Source organism: Notechis scutatus, chromosome 1, assembly GCF_049901735.1.
Source record: "Notechis scutatus isolate UNSWTSFEM ecotype Mainland chromosome 1, rNotScu1.2, whole genome shotgun sequence".
Taxonomy (NCBI): domain Eukaryota; kingdom Metazoa; phylum Chordata; class Lepidosauria; order Squamata; family Elapidae; genus Notechis; species Notechis scutatus.
In genome coordinates this window covers 319886415-319907165 of record NC_142009.1, presented here as the reverse complement: position 1 = coordinate 319907165, position 20751 = coordinate 319886415, and the positions used below count along the sequence as shown (strand labels likewise).

The following is a 20751-nucleotide window of genomic DNA, read 5'->3' as shown; positions in this document are numbered from 1 at the left end:
GAACCCCTGGCAGTGAGCAGTGTCTTAGCCTGCAATCCTGCATTCTAACCACTGCGCCATCACGACTCCTCAGTTCTAAGTTAGTCCTAAGCTAACTTTATTTTTATTTTGGATTATTCTTTTGAGAAGCCTAAGCTGTGACCAGCATTGGTAGCATTCTGTTTTCTTTGTGTTTTGAAATCTTAGGAATTGGAAACCAAAGAAGTTCATGAACTGTCACTGACAGAATGGACAGTCTGGCAGAACCGGCCATTCCCTACCTATCTAGTGGATCATTCTGATCGTTGCTTCCACTTCATTAGTGTCATGGACATGATAGAGCAAATGAGACACGAAGAGGTGAGTAAAATGCTTTTCTATTCTGGAGACCCTTATCTCCTTTCTAAGCTCCCACATGCATTTTATTGGGCTGTGGCATAAAATTCTGGGTTAGACAATATGCCCAAAGCATGTCACTATTTTGTGTTTCTCTGTGTCTTTTATTGAACACATTCAACCAAAGAAGATCACACCCTCTCTTTAAAAAGGTGTTTAGAAACTATTAAAAAACTATTATTTTGCCTGATCTCATTGCTAAGGCAAAGTTTACAGATAGCTATTTTTTCACTAGCAATTAATTGGACTTTTCAGGTAATGACTCATAAAGTTAGTCATTGACTTTTAACTAGTTTGGTAATTACATTGTGGATGAGAATGGGGAAAAGAGTTTCCTAAAAGAAGCAACAACACTTCCATACTTCGTAAATTTCAGTGTTAGCAAAACTGTAATGCAATTAGGATTTCAAAACAGTGACAATAAACAAATTACCAAAAGGAAGAAGAAAGAAGCAATTCTCTAAAAATGTAAACTTCAGAAAATAATATATGTTTTCTTTAGGATGAAAGTTTAGGAAAGTACCTTGAATAAAAGACACCTCTTAATATATTTTTCTCCAAGTTTTTAGACCTTTGTTTTGTCTGTGTGTCCACTTTTTATTATTTTCCATTTGCCAATGTTCTGATTTTTAGTTAATAGAATAACTAAAGTTGGAAGGGACCTTGGAGTTCTTTTAGTCTAACCCCCTGCTAAAGCAGGAAACCCTGTACCATTTCAGAAAATGGTTGTCCAGTCTCTTCTTTAAAATCTCCAGTGCTGGTTAAGTTTTGTGGTGGTCTTAGAATGCAGGTTCTAGAACTCTGCATAAAACTCCCATGTCCCCTCGGCTCAAAAGTTTTCCTCCCACAAGGTAACTGTTAATTAAAAAAAAAACCAGGATGAAATTCCTTCCTGATCATTTCCTTATGCTTAGAAAAAAGAACACAATAAAGGTATGGTTAGAGCACAGGTGTCAAACTCACCACATCACATGACGTTTCACAATGTTTTTTCCATTCACAGAACTGGGGTGGGAGTGGCCTGAATGTGACATATCCAGCCCGCAGGCCGCCAGTTCGACACCCCTGGATTAGAATATAGTTTACTTTCTCTCTGGAATTATAGTTGTTAAATCAGATACAATGTTGTAAAAAAAGAAAGAAAGAAAATAGAGCTGTGCAAAGTTTCATAGTTAATCTCCAAAAGGTGCTCCAGAATCTACAGGAACGTAGCAGAATGTAGCACTATTACAGCAGCAATCATAAAAATAACCCAAAAAGAACAGACCTAAATGAGAGAATCTTTCAGTTTGTATTTATTTTCCTTTAGTCAGACAGATCCAACATTGTTGAGTCTGAATCTCTAGTATTATAAGCAAATATAACAATAGAACTGTTGTCTGTGACATGGGGGAAACCTAACCTTTTGGGGGTTTCGTGGTAAACAGCAGATATGATAAGCACTGGCCTTGTCAAAGATTTATTTCTTGAAGCATAGTGAAAATTACCAATTCTTTATCAAACTAGATGCAGTGTACTTAGTATTTTGTCCTGTGACTGGTGCTCCTTAACAATTTTTATGATAGCTTGGGGAGCAACACTGATAAAATTTATAGCTGATGCAGAACTCAAGGTAGCTATTGTTTTAATAGACAGAGTTAGGTTACAGAAATACACTGAAAGTACTAGAATGAATTTAATGGAGTTGTTCAAGGCAAAGTTATTAATGCAAAATAAATCTAGAAATACGGCATGGGACATCTGGCTTGAGAATGTATGAAAATCCCTGTATGTAGCTGAACCCAATTTAAATAATTTCAAAAAAAGACCAATACAATATTTGACTGCATCAATAGAAGTATTGAGTTTCCAAATCAGGGATCTAAGTTCATTCTGTTCTGCATTAGTCAGGCCTAACCTCATGTACTGTGTCCAGGGCGCCATGCTTTAAGAAGAATTCAGGCAAATTGGAGCAGATAAAAAGGTCAGTAAGACTGATCAAAGGATTAGTTCTAAGTCTTAGGAGAAAATGAGGGAACTGGGTAGAGGTAGCCTTGTGGAGAGTTTGAGGGGACATATAATTCTTCAAGTGCACAAAGGAGATTCTGTCAGAGGATGACATCTCTGTTTCCTATTATACTCAAATGAAGGCTATAGAAGGATATATAGCTGCAGGGGGCAGCTCCCAGCTGAATGTGAGGAAAAACCTAAGAGCAGTTTTGATAGTGGAACTAATTACTTTGAGGGACCATTTGTTGGATGTGTTGAAGTAGAAACCAGATAGATACCCGACAGAATTTGGATTCCTGTATTGAACAGGAGATTGGATGATCGTTAACTTCCTTTTTTTATGGTTCTATAAACCTTAGGCATTGCATTGTATAGCACCCCTAAAAATGAATGGTGAATTATATTTTTAATGTGTATTGCTATATATTGTATTTTTGATTTCCACTATTCTCATGCTCCCATATTTCTTTGATTTAAATCTCAATAATGCAAAATGTCAGACCCTCATCTAACTATATCTTCCGCAGCTCAGTTTAATACATACTGTTATGTAGAAAATTTGAGATAAACTTTGATTTTGAACATGAACATACACTGTCTTTCATTGTGGGCTATTCATTGTGTGATTCATATATTGTGATTCAATCATAGGGAATATATGTACCGTGTTTCTCATATAATAAGGCCGGGTCTTATTTATTTTTGAGCCCCGAAAAAATGGCTAGGCTGTCTTTTTGGGGGTGACTTAATTCCCCCCCCCCTTGCATCTTCGGGTGGGCGGGCAGCGATGGCTTGGATGTTGACCTCAGCGTTGGTGGGGCAGTTCGTATCGGGGTCAACGCAGGCAGCACCATATCCGGGTGTGCAACAAAAGTACTTCCTAACGGCAAGCCCCCCCACCATTCCCCCCCATTTCGCATGTTTTAATATAGGCCTTAATTTGGGGGGAGGGGCTTAATTTCATTTCATGCTTATAAAACATGCTGGGACTTCCTATTGGGGGAGGCCGTATTGTTGGAGAAACAGGGTAGTTAACTCAGTGATGGAAATTAAACAGGAACTAAACAGATTTCCATTTTGTAGCAGACACACATTTCATTGATGACTAATTAAAATCACCGTCATTATTTAAATGTCCAGCTAAATGAACAGACAGAAAAATCTCTTACTTAATTTGCAAGCTGATGGAGGGGACTGTGACATTTTACATAATCTGTTTTTTAACCGTTTTGGAAAATAAGCATGAATGTTTCTAAGTACTGCAATCCAAAAAATGTAGGAATGATCTTGCCATGGAACATTAAATTGTTATCTGGACAACTAAGAAAATAAATATTGTGAGTCTAATTCAGGAGGCGGTAACATCTGATCGGCTTTGTCTGAACTCAAAAAACTAAGCAGGTTTTATCCTGGTTAGCAGCTGGATGGGAGACCATTATGGAATTTCAGACTTGGAGGTTAGATTAAGAAAAGATGGATGGATGGATGGAAAAAATAGCAAACTTGAAGTAGGTTTTTTGTTCATTTTGAACTATTTATAGAGATTTATTGAGATATTTTGAATAATAATAATTAAGAAAATAATTTAGAAAATTTCCATCTGTTACAAAAGGCCACACTGCTTGGATCCACACACACACACTATGCTGATACAACATGACTTCTTAGGTAGGTTCTTGGGAAGAAATTGATGCATATGAAGGCCAACAACAGTTGAAGAACTGGCAGTTGTGATTTTACATTTTAGTGCATATCTCGTCGGACTCTCAACAAGTCTGAGGTCATACTAATTGATGTGAAATTTAAGTATTCCACTTTCCTCTTCCAGAGTGTTGCTTTTTTATCTCTTTACCAGATTTGTAAACTTATGTGTATTTAGGAATTCTAAATTATTGGAAAGTTCTTTTTTATGTTAATTACATACTAAGAGCTGAAAATATTGTGAGAATGTAGTAACAGTACAGTTAAGTCCTTCCTATTGGTTAAGATTAAATCAAACAGTATCTGATCCACTTAACATTTAGCTTCTAAAACAGAAACTTGCAAGACAAGTTTGGAATTTTTCTGAAGGTCCATGCTGGCCAAAAATCATCTCCAAAATATTGGTATATTAAAAGTCCTCTGTGGTTATAATTTCCTGCTTATTTTAAATCTCTGCAATTAATTTTTGGAAAGTCTTATCCTTGTCTGGATAAGTCATAAAGGTCTTATGCTTGGCTGCGTAAGACTTACCTTAATGGACAGGCTCCATTATGGTCGTAACTCAAGGATTACATGTACTTTTATTAATGTAACATGATGCAACTTCTCCTTTTGTATTCCGGTTTGTGACATGCAAAAAGAAGAAGCAAATCAGCATGCTCAAATTGATAGCATTGGCTTTGAATTTCAAATCAATTACCTAAAATGATAGTGGGTTCATTGAATGAACCATAGTCTTTCTCTTTACTATCTAATTCCATTCTGTAAAATAACAGCAACTTAGTAAATGCCAATAATGCAGAAGTTAAAGAATATAACTGTAAATTTCATAAATAAAAAGGCATTTTTCTTTATTCTCTTAACTAGGGAGTGTGCAGTTACGAGCTGGAAATTCAACCTTATTTTCATTGGGAAGATGTTCATGCATCAAATGAGCAGACCAGCAAAAGATGTGACACCGTGACTCTTGAAAAAGTATCATCTGGAAAAATAACAGCAGCTACAGCAAAAGAAAAATACTCCTTACAGGAGTTTGATGCAGAATGTATGTCACTGTTTAAAGTGGCCAATTTTAAATCCTCGAAAAGACCTCAGGTGATTGATGTAGAAACTGCAATTCATGCTAAAAGGGGTGGCAGCACTTTAAATTGCTTTTCAACAAACCTATCACCATTTCTTGAAGCTACAGGACAGGAAAGTTTGGCAGATGAGAATCAAGAAAATATGGATGCAGCCCTCAACACAAGTATTCAAGGAAGGACTTTTGTCAATCCTGAAAAGGCTATGACAAAAGCAATTCATCCTGCTCCTGAAAATTGTATACAAAATGGAGAGTGTGTGGATTCTGACTATGGCTGTTTTGCAGATGATGCATATCTTTCATCTTTATTTTATCTACCAGTGCCAGAGATTGATTTGTTTAGATTTTCTGAAACAAATGCTGATGAGAACTTTTCCTGGGAAAAAGACATCCAAATGAATGTAGCAAGATTTCTGTCACAGTCCCCGCCATCTCTGGATGAATGGTTTGCTTCTAAGGAAAAGAGGGTGGATGAAGGCCTGGCGCTTGATTCCTTACAGCAGAGTGTTTCCAGCAAGTCTAAAGACAATATTCCAGAGAAAAGTGTATGTTTCAAGAATATGTCCATTTCACCTCAGAACAGTTGTGAACTCTTAAATACCCGTAAATTGTGTTCAATGGATATCTGTCCTTTGGAAACAAATAATATTCCAGATACATTCCTTAGTAGTATAAATGATCTTAGCTGGGATGACATTTTTGAAGTTGAAACCGAAGAACAGAATGGAATTCAAGGGGAGAAGCTGTCAAAAGTAAACAATAGTCCAGCGCAGAATTCTTTGAAAAGGGATAATGGTAAAAGCTGTGGAAAAACATGCAAACCATCTGGACGAAATGTAAACCCTGAGGAAGATTGTTTTATATATTTATTGGGAGATCATGCACAGAGCAGTCAACTACCAGTTGAAAAAGTGGGGGCACCTTCAGAATTACCTGGCTTGTGTAGCCAAGCCAACATGCAGAGTAACAACGCAAAAACCCCTGAATGTCATTTTTCTGACCAACTTGCTTCTGTTCGCAGTACAAATCCTATAACATCATTGACACCACATAGAAATGAAGTAGAAGTCTCTGGTGGTCTTGATCATGGAAGCAAACCAAATCTCCATGATTATGAGGAGCTATATAATGCTTCTGAGGATTTGTTCTCTGTTAACTTTGATCTTGGATTTTCTTTTCAAGAGTCACAAGATGATGCCTTAGAGCAGATGAACTCCATGAAAAATAAGGAGACTCCTGCAGTTGGTCATTCCAACAGGGTTGAAGCCTCTTTTTCAAATAGTAGCTTGGTCAATAAATATCCTAGTAATGAATGTTTTAATAATGTGACTAAATCTTCTACACCGTTAAACTTGCAAAACCACAATCCTGGTCTGGCAGCGATTGACCCTGCTATTTTTTTGGCATCTCCTTTCACACCAGCAACTGAGAGATTTTACCAGTCACCAAACCATGCAAAAACTGTGTGTTCCACACCAACAGGTGGACAAATGATACATAATAGAACTTCTTGCTCTAGAAATAATGAAGAAAGCTCACATATGAGAGTTTCAAGAAAAGCGAACACCAGCATAGTTAAAGTCTTGGCAAAATCAGCTTTTGGAGTAAAGGATCTTCCATCTAATGAACCTGGTAAGACCAAAAATGAAAGCCTAAATTATTTTAGCAGACTTTCTGCTGAAGTTCAGATTTCAAACGCATGAATGTGTATGTAAGAACAATGATGCAGTATCATTGAGAAACTGCATTCTTTAGACATAATGAAACTAGTGACTGAGTGTTTGTCTTTTGGGATATTGAATGGTTTTCATTATTTCATTCTGTTTCAACTCAGCATCTGCCTAGCCTTTTAGATGCTCTGTAATGAAGCTAAGGCTCAACTTGTAGCAAATGTAATCATGACATGATAAAACTTGTAAATGTTTACTGTTACGTTAGCTAAAATGATCTTAATTTCCAATGATGTATCTTTATATGAGAATATATAAGATCTCTATATTTACTATTGCAATTTTCCTGACTTTACAATTGCTGGGTTTGTACATTTAAATGTACACAAAACCATTAATAGGTAAAATAATGAATCTTGGAAATGTCTTAAGATTGATAACCAAAATTTGATTTGCTCCTTTGAAATATTATATCAGACTGAACTCTTGGTATATTTTTTATTTCCTCCTCAAAATAAAGAATAATGCACTTGATTAGGAAAGCTAGATGAGAAACAAAATACAAAAACTCGGCTAGCTGGATATTCTTTTTTGTTCTACGAAGCTACTTTATATGAATAGCAGTCATGTCCAAGTGCAATAAATAAAGCTGGCTTACTAATGTGTTGTGTTCCCATCTCTTTCATTTTGTTCCCTTGGTGGGAAATATTCTTTTAACTTAAGCTTAATCAGGATGGACTTTGCGTTATTAGAGAAAGTCTGGCAAACAAGAAATCACCTTACTTCTTTTTAAAAATTAAAATGTATATTTTTTGTCTAACCAACAAGTTCATTGCACGCTGAAACATTTGGATTCTTCTTATTAATTCTTCACTGCAGGGGACAGCAGTGAGAAGGAAGAATTTTCTTTTCTTAACAGAAAAAAGAGAAAAACAAAAATTTTGAGAACTTCAGATGTGAGTAATTTAGTTACACTTCAGCAGTTTTAAGTAAACCAAACTTTCCCCTCTGGGACTTCTTAATGGATGCTCATGTTATTCATTCTTTCTTAGATTAGTGACTGTGACATTGAATCCCCAATTTATGCTGTCAAGAAGCGGAAACGTCCACTCATTGCTGTAAGTTTCTTCTCTGACTAGTGTTGAAAGAAGGTGCCTAAAACATGTGTTGCTGAATTTGGCTTGAATAGTCATATCCAAATAAAATTAAATTTTATGTTCTCCATCAGCTTGGCATGATTGCTTCATTTGCTAACTCAGAAGGAATTCATTTATTATATATTTTAAATGTACACGGTCTATTCAAGGTCAAACCAGAGCCAATTTGGTGTAAACTCAGCAGACTGAGAAAACAGGAGACTTGTGAGTTCTAGTCCTGCATCAGACACAAAGGCCATCATCATTCTCTCTCAGCCATGTAAAGTGTATGGATTTGTCCTGCAGTTGCCAAGAGTCAAAATTGACCCAAAGACCCCCGCCTCCCTCCCCAAATCACACACCTCTTTGCTGTATAGGGAATATATATATGTTCACAAGATCGAAAGTTATTTTATACCATATCAGACCATTGGTCTAAATACCTCTTTATAATACAGACTGACTGAAATTTTTCTATCATTTCTTTTAGCTTCAGTATGAGGAAGGATATAGACTCGAAGATGTGAAAAGGCTACCCTTTAAAAATAAATTTGTATTAAACGTTTTTACAAAGATTTTAAAAAACTATAGAATCATGGATGAAATAGAAGATGATGTTAAAAGAATAAAAGAAAGTGAAGAATAACAAAAAGGAAGCTATCTAAAGAATGACTTTTGATCTTCAGTTACAAACATAGCAATTACAGTCCCCTCCCTCCCATATTCCATATCATAGTTCCGTCCTTCCCATAAACAAAGCTTTTCACTCAATAAATTCCAAAATCAGCACTTTATGCTTATCCATTTTCAGCAAAATGGTCAATAAAGAGTTTCTGGTATTTCATAAATTGCAGTTCCCTCTTTGATCAAACAAGTCAATTAAGCAATTCTACAAACCCAGCCATCTTCAGAATACATTCCCTCCATCACCGGTATTTTTGTAGTCTTCCTTTTATGTATCTATAACAACTTTGCTGCAGTTACAGATAGTCCTCGACTTACGACAACAATTGAGCCCAACATTTATGTTGCTGTGTGAGAAATACGTTAAGTTTTGCCCCATTTTACGACTTTTTTTGCCATGTTTGTTAAGTGGATCATTGCAGTTGTTAAATTATTAACACGGTTGTTAAGTGAACCTGCCTTCCCCATTCACTTTGCTTGTCAGAAGGTGACAAAAAGGGATCAAAAGGGGTCATAAATATGAGCCACTTGTCAAGCTTCCAAATGTAAATCGCGTGACCATGGGCCTGCTATAACATTCATAAGTGGGAAAAATGGTTATAAGTCACTTTTTTTCAGCGATGTTGTAATTTCTATCAATCACTAAGCAAACTGTTGTAAGTTGAAGACTACCTGCACTATATACAAATAGCCCTCTACTTACAACCACAATGGACTGCACCTTCTATTACTAACCGAGGCGTTCATTAAGTGAATCATGCCTGCTTTTGCCATTTTGCTCAATTGTTAAGTGAACCACACTGTCACTTTGTCAGAGTATAGCTGGGAAGGTCACAAAGGACAATCACATGACCCAGGATGCCATAAGTGTCATAGGTAGATGTCAGCTGAATTTGGATCACACAATCACAGGGGCTCTGCAATGGTTATAGATGCAAGGACTAAGGAAAGGTTTGTTGTTGTTTTTTAGCGCCATCGTAATTTGGAAATGTTGCTAAAAATGGATGTAAGTGAAGGACTATCTGTATAAAACCAATTGTCCGTGAGCCTTTTCTACTTACATTTCCTTAAGTCCTAATACAAAAAATCGCAGTTTCATCTGAAATGTTTAATCTTTAAAGCTGCCTCCCTCACTATATGCATTTATATAATTTTGTTGTAATTTTAATCAACAATTATGTTCCATTTTAGTCAGATGTCTCTAGTGATGAAAGCACAGATTTTGCTAAGAAACCAAAACCAGTGTTGCAGGACAGAAAGAACTACATCAAGAAGCCAGTTCAAGATACGAAAAGGCAGAAGAAAGGAGATAGACCTCTGATCCAGGTAAGAATGTTACAATTAATTAAGGTGACTTCGCTGATGTGAATATCTTTTTCTTACTATATTTTGCCTTTGAATTGGTAACATTAAAACTCCTCTAGAATCATATGCATGATTCAGAATGGTTAGCAAGAGTCATTTTGTCTCTAGTTATTTTGGTGATTGAGGCGGCAAACAATAAACATTTATACCAAATTTATAATCAAGAGAAAGTTATTGCCAGCCAGACAAATCAAGCCCTGAGAAATTAGGGACAAGCTAACGTTTTAAGCATATTATGCATAATAAATGAATATATGTCTGGGGAAAGGTGGTTTTTAATACAAATGGTGTTAGCCATCATCTGAATCAAATTTCTCACTTTTGCAAAAAAATAAAAATAGAAAACTAGCTTAATTCATTCAGGTTAGCACCTGAACATTGTCCACAGTTAACATATTGATATAACTGTCTAATTGATTTTGTATAGCACAGTAGTGTAGTATATGTTAAGTAGTCAGAATCCTATTTTCCTTTTGGTGAATGTAAGTTTCTATTTCAGTAATTTGAAGCTTTGACAGCTGGGAGTTGAAGCACTTTAAAAACTTAGTGGATCCCAAGAACGATCCATGAATCAACAGCTAGAGTTTAAGCAAGGCCTCATCTGTGATTTGCTGCGAAGCCCCTAGAAAACAGATCCTTAGTTCCAGCTGATGCATTTTTTTGGCCAGTCTACCATTATTGAAATTCACAGCAATCTGTTAAGTGGGTTTGATAACAGATAACAGATAATCAGAGTTGGAAGGGACCTTGCAGGTCATCTAGTCCAGTGATCCCCAACCTTTTTAATGCCGCGGCCCGGTACCGGCATCAGTTGGGCGCCGCGGCCCGGTACCGGCATCAACTGGGCGCCGCCATCTTTTTGACGAAAAGATGGCGGCGGTAGCGCTCCGGTGAGCTTTTTCGGCAGAAATGGCTTTCACCCGAAAAGCTCACCGAAGTGTGGTGCCGCCATCTTTTTGATGAAAAGTGCTTCCGGTGAGCTTTCTACCCGAAAAGCTCACCGGAAGCACTTTTTTATCAAAAAAAGATGGCGGCGCCCAGCAACCAGCGGCCCGGTAAGACTTGTTCCGCGGACCGGTACCGGTCCACGGACCGGCGGTTGGGGACCCCTGATCTAGTCCAACCCCCCGCCCAAGCGGGAGACCCTACACCATTTCTGACAAATGGCAGTCCAATCTCTTCTTGAAAGTCTCAAGTGATGATGCTCCCACAATTTCCGAGGGCTATTCCATTGGTTGATTGTTCTCACTGTCAGAAAGTTTCTCCTTATTTCCAGGTTAAATCTCTCCTTGTTCAGTTTCCATCCATTATTCCTTGTCTGACCTTCGGGTGCTTTAGAAAATAGCTTGACCCTTTCCTTTCTGTGGCAGCCCCTCAAATATTGGAAGACTGCTATCATGTCTCCCCTGGTCCTTCTCTTCACTAGACTAGCCAAGCCCAGTCCTGTAACCATTCTTCATATGTTTTAGTCTCCAATCTCCTAATCATCCTGGTTGCTCTTCTCTGTACTTTTTCTAGAGTCTCAGCATCTTTTTTATAATGTGGTGACCAAAACTGGATGCAGTACTCTAGGTGTGATCTTATTAAGGCTTTATAGAGTGGTATTAGTACTTCACTTGATCTCAATTGTATCCCTCTGTTAATGCAACTTAGGATTGCATTAGCTTTTTTGGCGGCGGCTGCACACTGCTGGCTCATATTTAGCTGGTTGTCCACTAAGATTCCAAGATCCCTCTCACAGCTACTGCTATTGAGCCTGGTTTCATCCAGTCTGTATGTGTACTTTTGGTTTTTCTTGCCTAAGTGTAGGACTTTACTTTTCTCTACATTGAATTTCATTTTGTTAGATATGGCCCAGTGTTCTAGTCTGTCAAGATCCATCTGGATCTTGAGCCTATCTTGTTGGGTGTCAGCTATACCTGCCAGCTTAGTATCATCTGCAAATTTGGTAAGTTCCCCTTCTATTCCCTCATCTAAGTCGTTAATGAAGATATTGAAGAGTACTGGGCCTAAGACGGAACCTTGTGGCACCCCACTGCTTACTTCCCTCCATGTAGACTTAGACCCATTAAGGACTACTCGTTGTGTTAAGGACTACTCATTATGCTTTGATTCTAAAGTGAATTCTTTGAAATGGAATTCTAACCAAAATGATCTTTTCCATCCTATAGAATTTAGCCAAACACTTCATAGACGAGGAGGCAGAAATTTCTGAAGATGGAGTGGAAATTTCATCTGATGAGAGTATAAAATTAGAAGATGAATCGAGTTCTTCCCTTGTTCAATTTCTTGATGATGAGACGCAGATCGCTCAAGATTTAAATGGTATGCAGAGAAAATCCTCTTTCCTTCTCCCTCCAATCAGTTGATATTCTGTTTGAACTTATCTGTGTCTGAGCATCTGGTCCAATAAATAACTCTCTTAGATGAGATATGAGTAAAATATTTCCATTTCTGCTCCTGGTTTTTAACTTTGAAATAGCAGTCTCTATATGTGTGCGTGGGGGTAGGGGAGTTAAAATTTCTATTACATTCTTGATAATTCCTCTCTCTTGATACCTGAAGATGCTACTTTCCTTGGAAAGAAGCTGCTCTTGATCTGCGAGACCAGGGGTGTCAAACTCAAGTCCCATGGGCCAGATCCAGCCCACGGGGTGTATAGATTTGGCCCACGGGACCGCCTTGGAAACAGCGAAGGACCAGCCTGTGGTGCCTCTGCCAGCGAAAATGGAACTCAGGAGGCCTACAGACAGAACCCCCAAGCTCCATTTTCTCTGGCAGAGATGCTAGCAAAACAAACTATTAGCAAAAGTGGATTTCCCCGCCCCCTCAGCCCCGCCTGGGTCCCCACAGGTGCCCCCCAACACGAGTGATGTCGAGCTGGCCACACACACCCAGCCCCTCCAAGGTCAAACGCAACCCTGATGAACACAACCCTCAATGAAATCATCTGCTAGACATTTCCCTTCCAGAAGCCCGTGGAGATACTTGTATAATGAAGGTTGTAATGGATCTATAAGGAAATTTTTTCTAAAGGTTACAGCTTTTGTATCACTCTCTCTCTCTATCTATCTATATAATGTGGCGATCAGACTCAAGATTGAGTGTGGTCTCAGTTACTTTTTTGTCTGACAATCTATTTTCTCTTTCTACATAGAATCTGAGATGCAGGCAGTTTATCTGAAATCTTTACGCAGTCCAGCTGTTGGCAACAAGTATAAGATGGTGCATAAAGAATTCAATCCAATAACTGTTTTCTCACAGGTAAAAAGTCAGACAAAGAAAGTGATACTGTAATAAATGGAACCACCTCTCAGATTGGTCTGAACCTGCAAATGCTTTAAAATGCCTAGGTATTATTTTATTGTAAGGAACATTACCAGGGTGGGGGTATATTTAATTAAAAAACTTAAAACAATCCAAATGCAACTGTCATAAGTGATAATATTTTAAGGATTTTTTTTTTACAATCCTACCTGAGTTGTCTAAACTTGCCAGTGGTAAGTAACACCCTTCTTATCACAACCACACAAGGTTTTAAAGATTAGTAGGAAGCTATAGCAGGTATAAAAACAGAGTGGCCAGGTTGATAGCAGCAGAAACTTGCTAGTCTAGAGTAACATGGGAATACTGCGGTTGTTGTATTGGTTGCCAATAGACTTCTGGACTCACCTCAAAGTACTGGTTATTTCCAATAAATTCCAATACAATATTCCTAAGAACATCAAGGGTTGCAATCTTCCATGTTATCAGTGAAGAGAAATGCCTCCTCATCAGGTAATAGGAAGGCTGCAAGCAAAAGAACCAAAAAAAATCTGTGCTATAATATACCTGGAGATAAATTGGTTCTAAAATGAAGCAACTGAAATGAGCTTACTTGCTTATATTTTTTTGCCACTACCCCTTTCCTTGTAGTAAATCTTGCTAAAGAAAACTAAGAATCATGTTTAGAAACAAATCTTGTTTGGTTTTAGGCAATTGGCAGAAAGCCTGACATATGCAAAGTAAGATCCTTGACCTTTATTTCTTGATGACTTTATGGACACATCCTTAGCCCTTCCGATCCAAGTATTAACTGGGTTTCTCCCTGTTTAAGTTTGTGAAATCAGACAAAAGCTAGATAAAAGCACATAAGCACAATAGGGAAAATAGTTCTTTTTTAAGTTGTCAAAAGTCAACAAAGTGGAATAAATACACAAGTTCCTTCATTGAGAGACGACTAACTACTAAGAAGATAGGCCGGGCATCAAGAAAAGGTTTTATGTTGAAGATCTTAACGTACTTTTAGATGCGTAATGAAACCAGGCAGGTTTTTTAAGTATTCTGAACTTACGTTGTAAATGGTGTTTTTTTTAAAGCGCCAGCACTCTGAATTTGGATCAGTAATGGCCAGGAACTCTATTTAACCAGAATATTACTGACAGTGTCTAATTAAAATCATTATTTTTGCTTCTTTCTCTCATGAGGCATAGGGATTTGTCAGGATTTGTCTTCTTTCTTCGCAGATTCCAGAGCAAGATGAATGCTACGTAGAGGACAGTTTCTGTGTTGAGGACAATGAAGAGGATAACCCTAAAAGCAGTTCCAGTGACGAAGATGTCCACATCAATTTTGACCTTTTAGGGGAAGAAAGCTTTGTGGACGGAAGAAAACAATACCAAACCAGGCACAGGAAAAAAATGAAAGTGGGCCATACGAAGCAGAAAACAGGAACGCCATTAGCCCCAAAGAGGTTCACTAGGGTTCGGATTCTTAATGGATCTAGTGAAGATGAGGAAACTGATAAAAAGGAAGAGCAGATGGGATCACGAGTCAGTGCTAAAGTTGATAAGGATTCTAATGTTACTTCCTTAACTAAGGACCAGACTCTGCCCCCAAAATGCTCAGTTCTAAAACCCCAAGAAAGCCATGCCCAGGTACACTTGGAACCAAAAGCCTGTTTGCCAGAACAATCAGATTTTCATCCTCAAAGTAAAGATCAGTGCAAATATGAACTTGTAGGTAAAACTTTCCAGATTATGCCAAAGGTGAGAATTTTTTAAAAAATTACTGCTTCTTTTGTGAATGGTCTGGAAAAGTAGAATTAAGGAGTCAGGAGAAACTTTTAAAATGATTGGTTTAAGCCTTTGCCACATTTCTCTTGAGAATCCTCACTAACATATTTAATAGATTTCCTCTTATTTGCTAATTCCGCTGATATTATTGGTATACTGTGTCAAACAAGTTTCTCTACTCAAGTAAATAGACAGACCATCCTTGACTATTAAATTCAACTCTACACACCACACTAAGAAATTGAAACGGGTTCACACAATGGCAACAAAGTTGGTCAAGGAACTAGAAACTGAGAGCTACAAAGAGAAATTGAAGGCTCTAGATAACTTTAGCCTTGAGAAAATATAACTGAGAGATATAATAGAATCATGTATCTAAGAAAGTGTGTCACAAATGAAGATCAAAAATTATTTTCTCTGGTTCCAGAGCACAGAACATAGAATAACAGATTTAAATTCAGGAAGACAAATTCCAAATGAAGGAGGGGAAATTTTCTAAAAATAAGAATTCAGCAAAGACAGTTATGCAATGTCGTGGACTGTTCTTAATTGGCTTTGTTCAAGCTGAAGCTATAAGACCTGTTCCAATTATGTGGATCTATGAGATTAAAGAAGTAGTTATCCTGACATTTAACAAAAGGAATATATATGGGCATAAAACTAAATAGATGTCTAAACGTTTCTTCCGTAGCAATATTATAAGATAGCCATCCTAAATTTAAAAATGCCATTTTTCCATATTTTTTCCTCCCAACATCCCAACAGTTTTCTCAATAATGTCTCTTTTAATCAGTAATTGGGAACTGTGTTTAAAATTTGGAAAAAGCACCTTTGGGACAACCATGACCTGGATGATTGAGAATCTCCATATACAACTGTGACCTTTGTTTTCTATGTAATTCTGCAGGCAATAGGTACTTTGATTGACACAGTACAAATATTAAAAGATTGTTCCCCAATTTCTTTAGATATTTGCTGTTCTAAGCCTGCTGACTGATACGATGTTGTGATCTTTGCAGCCAGAAAAATCTTTGGAGACCCCTCCTGGATGCTCTTCTTCTTCTTCCTCTTGGACTTTAAGGAGTTCAAAGAGCCAAGCGCCTCTGTGCATTCTGGTGGATAACCATGAGATCTCCTCTGGCCCAGAAGTTATTTCAACCCTGAAAACCATTCACGGAGTCAAGGTTGAGATTTGTTCTCTGGGTTCCTGTGATTATATTGTCAGCAACCGTCTGGCGGTAGAAAGGAAGTGCCAGGCAGAATTGGTCAACAATATACACCAGAGTAAAATGGTCCAGAGGATGCAACAGCTAAAGAACAAGTTTGATAGGATCTGCATAATTGTGGAGAAGGAAAGAATTAGAACAGGTTGGTATCTTGCCTGTTACTCAGAAGCTTTTCAGGTGCAGTTTTTAGCTTTGCTGGTTATGAGATTCATGGCTAAATAGGAAACAAAAGCTGTATTTCACAAGGAGGTGAAGATGGGACTAGAAACAGAATTACAAACTGGGAAGGAGCAAGAGAATAACATCACAGTCCTGCCTCTTTGAGTCAGCAGTGTGCTGCAGCTGCCAAAAAAGCCAACAGTTCTAGGCTGTGTTAACAAAGGGACAGAATCAAGATCACATGAAGCATTAATACCACTTTATAATGCTTTGATAAGGCCACACTTGGAATACTGCATCCAGTTTTGGTCACGATGTAAAAAAAGATGTTGAGACTAGAAAGAGTGCAGAGAAGAGCAACAAATATTAGGGGACTGCCAGCTAAAACATAAAGAAAGGTTGCAGGAATTGGATATGTCTAGTTTAATGAAAAGAAGGACTAGGAGTGACATGATAGTAGTGTTACAGTATCTCAGGGGCTGCCACAAAGAAGAGGGAGTCAAGCTATTCTCCAAAGCACCTGAGGGCAGGACAAGAAGCAATGGGTGGAAACTAAGCAAGGAGAGAAACAACTTAGAACTAAGGAGAAATTTCCTGACCGTTAGAACAATTAATCAGTAGAACGACTTGCCTCCAGAACTTGTTTAACACTGGAAGCTTTTAAGAAGAGATTGGACAACCATTTGTCTGAAATGGTATAGGGTTTCCTGCCTGAGCAAGGGGTTGGACTAGAAGACCTCCAAGATCCCTTCCAACTCTGTTATTCTGTTGTTCTGAGATGAGCAGATTGTGGCTCAGAGGAAAGACCTTTTCTGTGACAGTCTTATCACTTTTGGAATATCTTACCATTAGAGGTTTGCCTATCATTCCTGGTTATTTTTAAAGCTGTAAAAGCAATTTTATCGAGACATTCAAAGTTTAATAGGGCGTCTCATATTTTCCCAAGTTGCTCTATTTGTTCTCACTTTGTTTGTAGCTGAAGTTTTTGACTTTTGTCTCTCTACTTGTGCTTTACTTTACCACTATTGTATCCCTTCCTTTTATTCTGTTGTTTGTTATATATATTGCATCATATTTTACTATTAGTGTATACTAACATTAGTGTAAAAAAAATTACTACCGGTTCTGTGGGTGTGGCTTGATGAGTGTGGTGTTTCTTGGGAGTGGCTTGATGGGTGTGGTGTCTTGGGCGTGGCTTGATGGTCATGGCAGGGGAAGGATATTGCAAATCCCATTCCCTGCCCACCCCGCTAACCTGCTTTCCAGCTCTGTTCTCCTGTGCAAGGCAACAAAAGAAGACCCAGCTAATCAGCTGGGACTCAGGACGCAGAGAATAGATGGGGGTGGGGCCAGTCAGAGGTGGTGTTTGCTGGTTCTCCAAACTACTCAAAATTTCCACTACCGGTTCTCCAGAACTGGTCAGAACCTCCTGAATACCACCTCTGGTGTATACACACAGACAAAATCAATGAGATAAAACCTAGATGCATACATGTGTGTGTTTGCATACAGGTTTTAGCTCACTGATTTTATGGGCTTCAGGCTGTAATAAGATTTGGTTTGAGAGTTGATTTAATTTTGGGCTGGGTTATTGTTGCTCCTCCTTTTACATATTTTTGCTTAACCGTGGTTCACTCAATTCAGGTTTTATGTACTCACATAATAAACTGAACTGAAAACTAATCACAAGAACTGGGCCCGCACAAAAGACTAGGCTAAAGTATCATCAGCTTGTTCGTGTGTCAGTGTGTTGTGCCATCGTAGGAGAAACGTTGAACTTTTGTCTTTCAACTTTTCAGGAGAGGCATGGAAGGTGTTCCACAGAACCAAGCACTACGATGGCATGTTATCAGCATTCATTCAGGCAGGAATCAAAGTGCTCTTCAGTGCCTGCCAAGTGGAGACTGCTGACTTGCTAAAGGAACTAGCTTTGGTGGAACAGCGGAAGAATGCAGCCATCCGTGTGCCAACAGAAGTGGAGGGACCACGACAGGATGTTTTGCGTTTCTATTTGAGCATTCCCTGCGTCAGCTATACCCTGGCTCTGGCCTTGTGCCACCATTTTGGTTCTTTAAAAGAGATGGCAAACAGGTACAGTTCCCTTTTGATTGTTCTGATCTCGACCCTTTGTTGGATACAAGCAGATAGATTGGTTAGTGTGGCCTACATTTTGTTTTTCACTTTATACTGTAGAGCTGTCATATTAAAAGCCATTTCTGCCTCCTCCTCCTCCTCCTCCTCCTCCTCCTCCTCCTCCTCCTCCTCCTCCTCCTCCTCCTCCTCCTCTTCCTCTTCCTCTTCTGAAACTTCTAATCTGACAAGTTATGATTCATCCAATGATAACATATGAGGAACTGTTATATTGGTGGGGGGGAAGTATAAAGCGATTTTCTGAAAGTTTAGTTAGATATTTTCACATTTATCGTTAGAATAGAGCTGGAAGGGACCTTGGAGGTCTTCTAGTCCAGCCCCCTGCTCATGCAGGAAGTTGATCTCTTGTAGCTTAGAGAGACTGTATCTCATTCATTTGCATGCTATTTTGGACATTGTTTATTTGCCATCCAGAGTCAGGAAGGGTGACCACATATGTTAAATTTAAATATAAATTTAAATTAAATATAAATAAAGATAGCCATAAGAATTTATAGAACCAGAATATTTAAGCCAGCCACACAGGCAGGTATTACCATTATGACCTTGTGAACCTCGCTGATTATCCCGTCTGTTCTAGTCATTTTCATATTCTTCCTCTTTGTGTTTTTGCTGAAGAATCCTGGTTACAACTAGTGCCTTAATGAGAAACACTTTCCTTCTTCCTTTCCAGTACCCCAAGGGAGATGGCAGGCCGCACTCAGGTCAATCAGCAGAAAGCAGAGGAAGTGTACCGCTACATCCAATACACCTTTGACACTCAGATGTTGCCCATGATTGTCACATGATCCTCTATAAATCAAAGTGGGGCATCCCTTTTAAACAGAAGCACTTTATTACTACATTCCTTCAGTGTAAGACATGTAAATAAAAGGTCAAACAAAATGAGTTTCTGTATTGCAAGCTGTCGTGTTCCTTTATAGAAGTAGGAAGTGTGTCTTTCCTTAATACGGGTTCCTTACTCCATTGGTGTAAGATGAAGAAAACATATTTCCACTTTCTCTTGCTTCTGAAAGCAGCTGTTTTTCCCAGTTAAAGGATAAAGGTTTGATATTATGAAAACCATCCACGTCGTCCTCCTTTTCCAGCTATAGATAATTGGAGAGGAAGATGTTAAGGAGGGATTGCCAGAATTTGTCAAATGCGCAGAACCGTCTTCTATATTGGGGTGTATATTAGGTGTTCTTCAAAGTGTTTTGCTTTGAAGTTCTACATTCATGTCAATGAAGCCTCAAAATGTTGAAGTATATTTAATATTTATTTATTATTTATTTATTTGGTTTGTCAACTGCTTACAAGATAATAGATATAAGTAAAAACAGTTATGAATACATGGATACATATAAGAAAAATAAAAGAATAGGACAGGGACGGTAGGCACGTTGGTGCGTTTATGCATGCCCCCTACAGACCTCTTAGGAAAGGGGTGAGGTCAATAGTAGACAGTCTAAGGTTAAAGTTTTTGGGGTTTGGGGAAGAAACCACAGAGTCAGGTAGAGTATTCCAGACATATGGTCTGGAAGGCTGTGTAAACAACCAAGAAACCTATGACGCACTATTCCTAATTTTGGTTGGTTAATGTGGTTATGAGTTTTGAGCAAAAGTGCCTTATCCATGTTGCAAAAGATCTCTTTCACTTTTCAATCTGCATAGCACGGGCATAAAAAGTTTTAATTTTTAACATGGAATAAAACAGTTTCATTCAGAATTTCTTTGGAAATATTTTGAGTGTTCCAGCAAAACAAACTTCAGACTGTTGAATGATCTTTACAAGAGTAGGAATCCCTTTGCTACAGAAATAGCTAGGATACTAAAACCTACAGAAATAGATAGCTACAGATAGATAGGGTACTAATCATGCTACCAATCATCTTAAGTCAACAAGTTTAATTTTTTAAAAAAATGCATTTCTAAAATTCCCATTGTGAATGATGGTAGCAATAAGGAAGTACACTCAGCCATGAAGCAGCAACAATAGACCAACGTGAGCCATGAACATCATAGCCAGAATATATTTATAGGATTGTTAATAGTCTATAAACAGGATAAAATAGTAGGACAGATTGTGGTGGTTGTGGGGGGCAGAGTTGTTATTTTATTATTGTATTGTATTTCCCTACTGCAGACCTTCATCTCTTCCTGAGTTGGTATTGAAGTTCC

At 38.1% G+C, this 20751-nt stretch overlaps 1 protein-coding gene across 1 annotated transcript in view; it reads left to right on the top strand.

Moving 5' to 3' along the window:
• Positions 1-19479, top strand: part of FANCM (FA complementation group M) — a 43844-nt gene extending 24365 nt beyond the window's left edge. The window contains exons 13-23 of the mRNA XM_026670879.2: positions 187-339; positions 4933-6778; positions 7696-7772; positions 7869-7934; positions 9828-9962; positions 12173-12326; positions 13159-13265; positions 14507-15028; positions 16075-16423; positions 18240-18531; positions 19265-19479. Coding sequence (XP_026526664.2) covers positions 187-339; positions 4933-6778; positions 7696-7772; positions 7869-7934; positions 9828-9962; positions 12173-12326; positions 13159-13265; positions 14507-15028; positions 16075-16423; positions 18240-18531; positions 19265-19379 — 3816 coding nt within the window. The 3' untranslated portion in view covers positions 19380-19479. The remainder of the gene's footprint in view (positions 1-186; positions 340-4932; positions 6779-7695; positions 7773-7868; positions 7935-9827; positions 9963-12172; positions 12327-13158; positions 13266-14506; positions 15029-16074; positions 16424-18239; positions 18532-19264) is intronic.
• Positions 19480-20751: the final 1272 nt, after the last annotated feature.